Source organism: Lampetra fluviatilis, chromosome 69 (genome assembly GCF_964198595.1).
Source record: "Lampetra fluviatilis chromosome 69, kcLamFluv1.1, whole genome shotgun sequence".
NCBI classification, from domain to species: Eukaryota; Metazoa; Chordata; class Hyperoartia; order Petromyzontiformes; family Petromyzontidae; genus Lampetra; species Lampetra fluviatilis.
Genome location: NC_136343.1, coordinates 5,134,283 through 5,134,731, shown reverse-complemented (window position 1 = coordinate 5,134,731; position 449 = coordinate 5,134,283). Strand labels below are relative to the sequence as shown.

Here is a 449-nt window from a genome sequence, read left to right as displayed (position 1 = left end):
GAGTGAGCGAGCGGGTGAGTGGGTGAGTGAGTGGATGGGCGAGTGAGTGGGCGAGTGAGTGAGCGAGTGGGTGGATGGATGAGTGGGTGAGTGGGTGAGTGAGCCGGTGAGCATGCGGGTGAGTGGGTGAGTGAGTGAGTGGATGGGCGAGTGAGTGAGTGGATGGGCGAGTGAGTGAGTGGGCAAGTGAGTGAATGGGTGGATGAGTGAATGGGTGGATGAGTGGGTGGATGGATGAGCGGGTGAGCGTGCGGGCGAGCGACCTCACCATGGCCCACGACAGGCCCAGAGTGCATGTATTCCACAAGGCCCGGGTAGAAGGGGCGGTCCTTCAGGTCAATGTAGTGCTGCTGAAGCAGCTCACGTGACGCCTGTCAACAACAACAACCATCAACAACAACAGACACCACCACCAACCACCGCCACCACCAGGGGATCGATCCCAGACC

The 449-nt window shown here is 60.1% G+C and overlaps 1 protein-coding gene across 1 annotated transcript in view; it reads left to right on the top strand.

Annotated features, from left to right (window-relative positions):
* The first annotated feature begins 269 nt into the window (after positions 1 to 269).
* RNPS1 (RNA binding protein with serine rich domain 1) overlaps positions 270 to 449 on the top strand; it is an 8,058-nt gene continuing 7,878 nt past the window's right edge. Inside the window, exon 1 of the mRNA XM_078883159.1 lies at positions 270 to 290. Within this exon, the coding sequence (XP_078739285.1) occupies positions 270 to 290 (21 nt within the window). The remainder of the gene's footprint in view (positions 291 to 449) is intronic.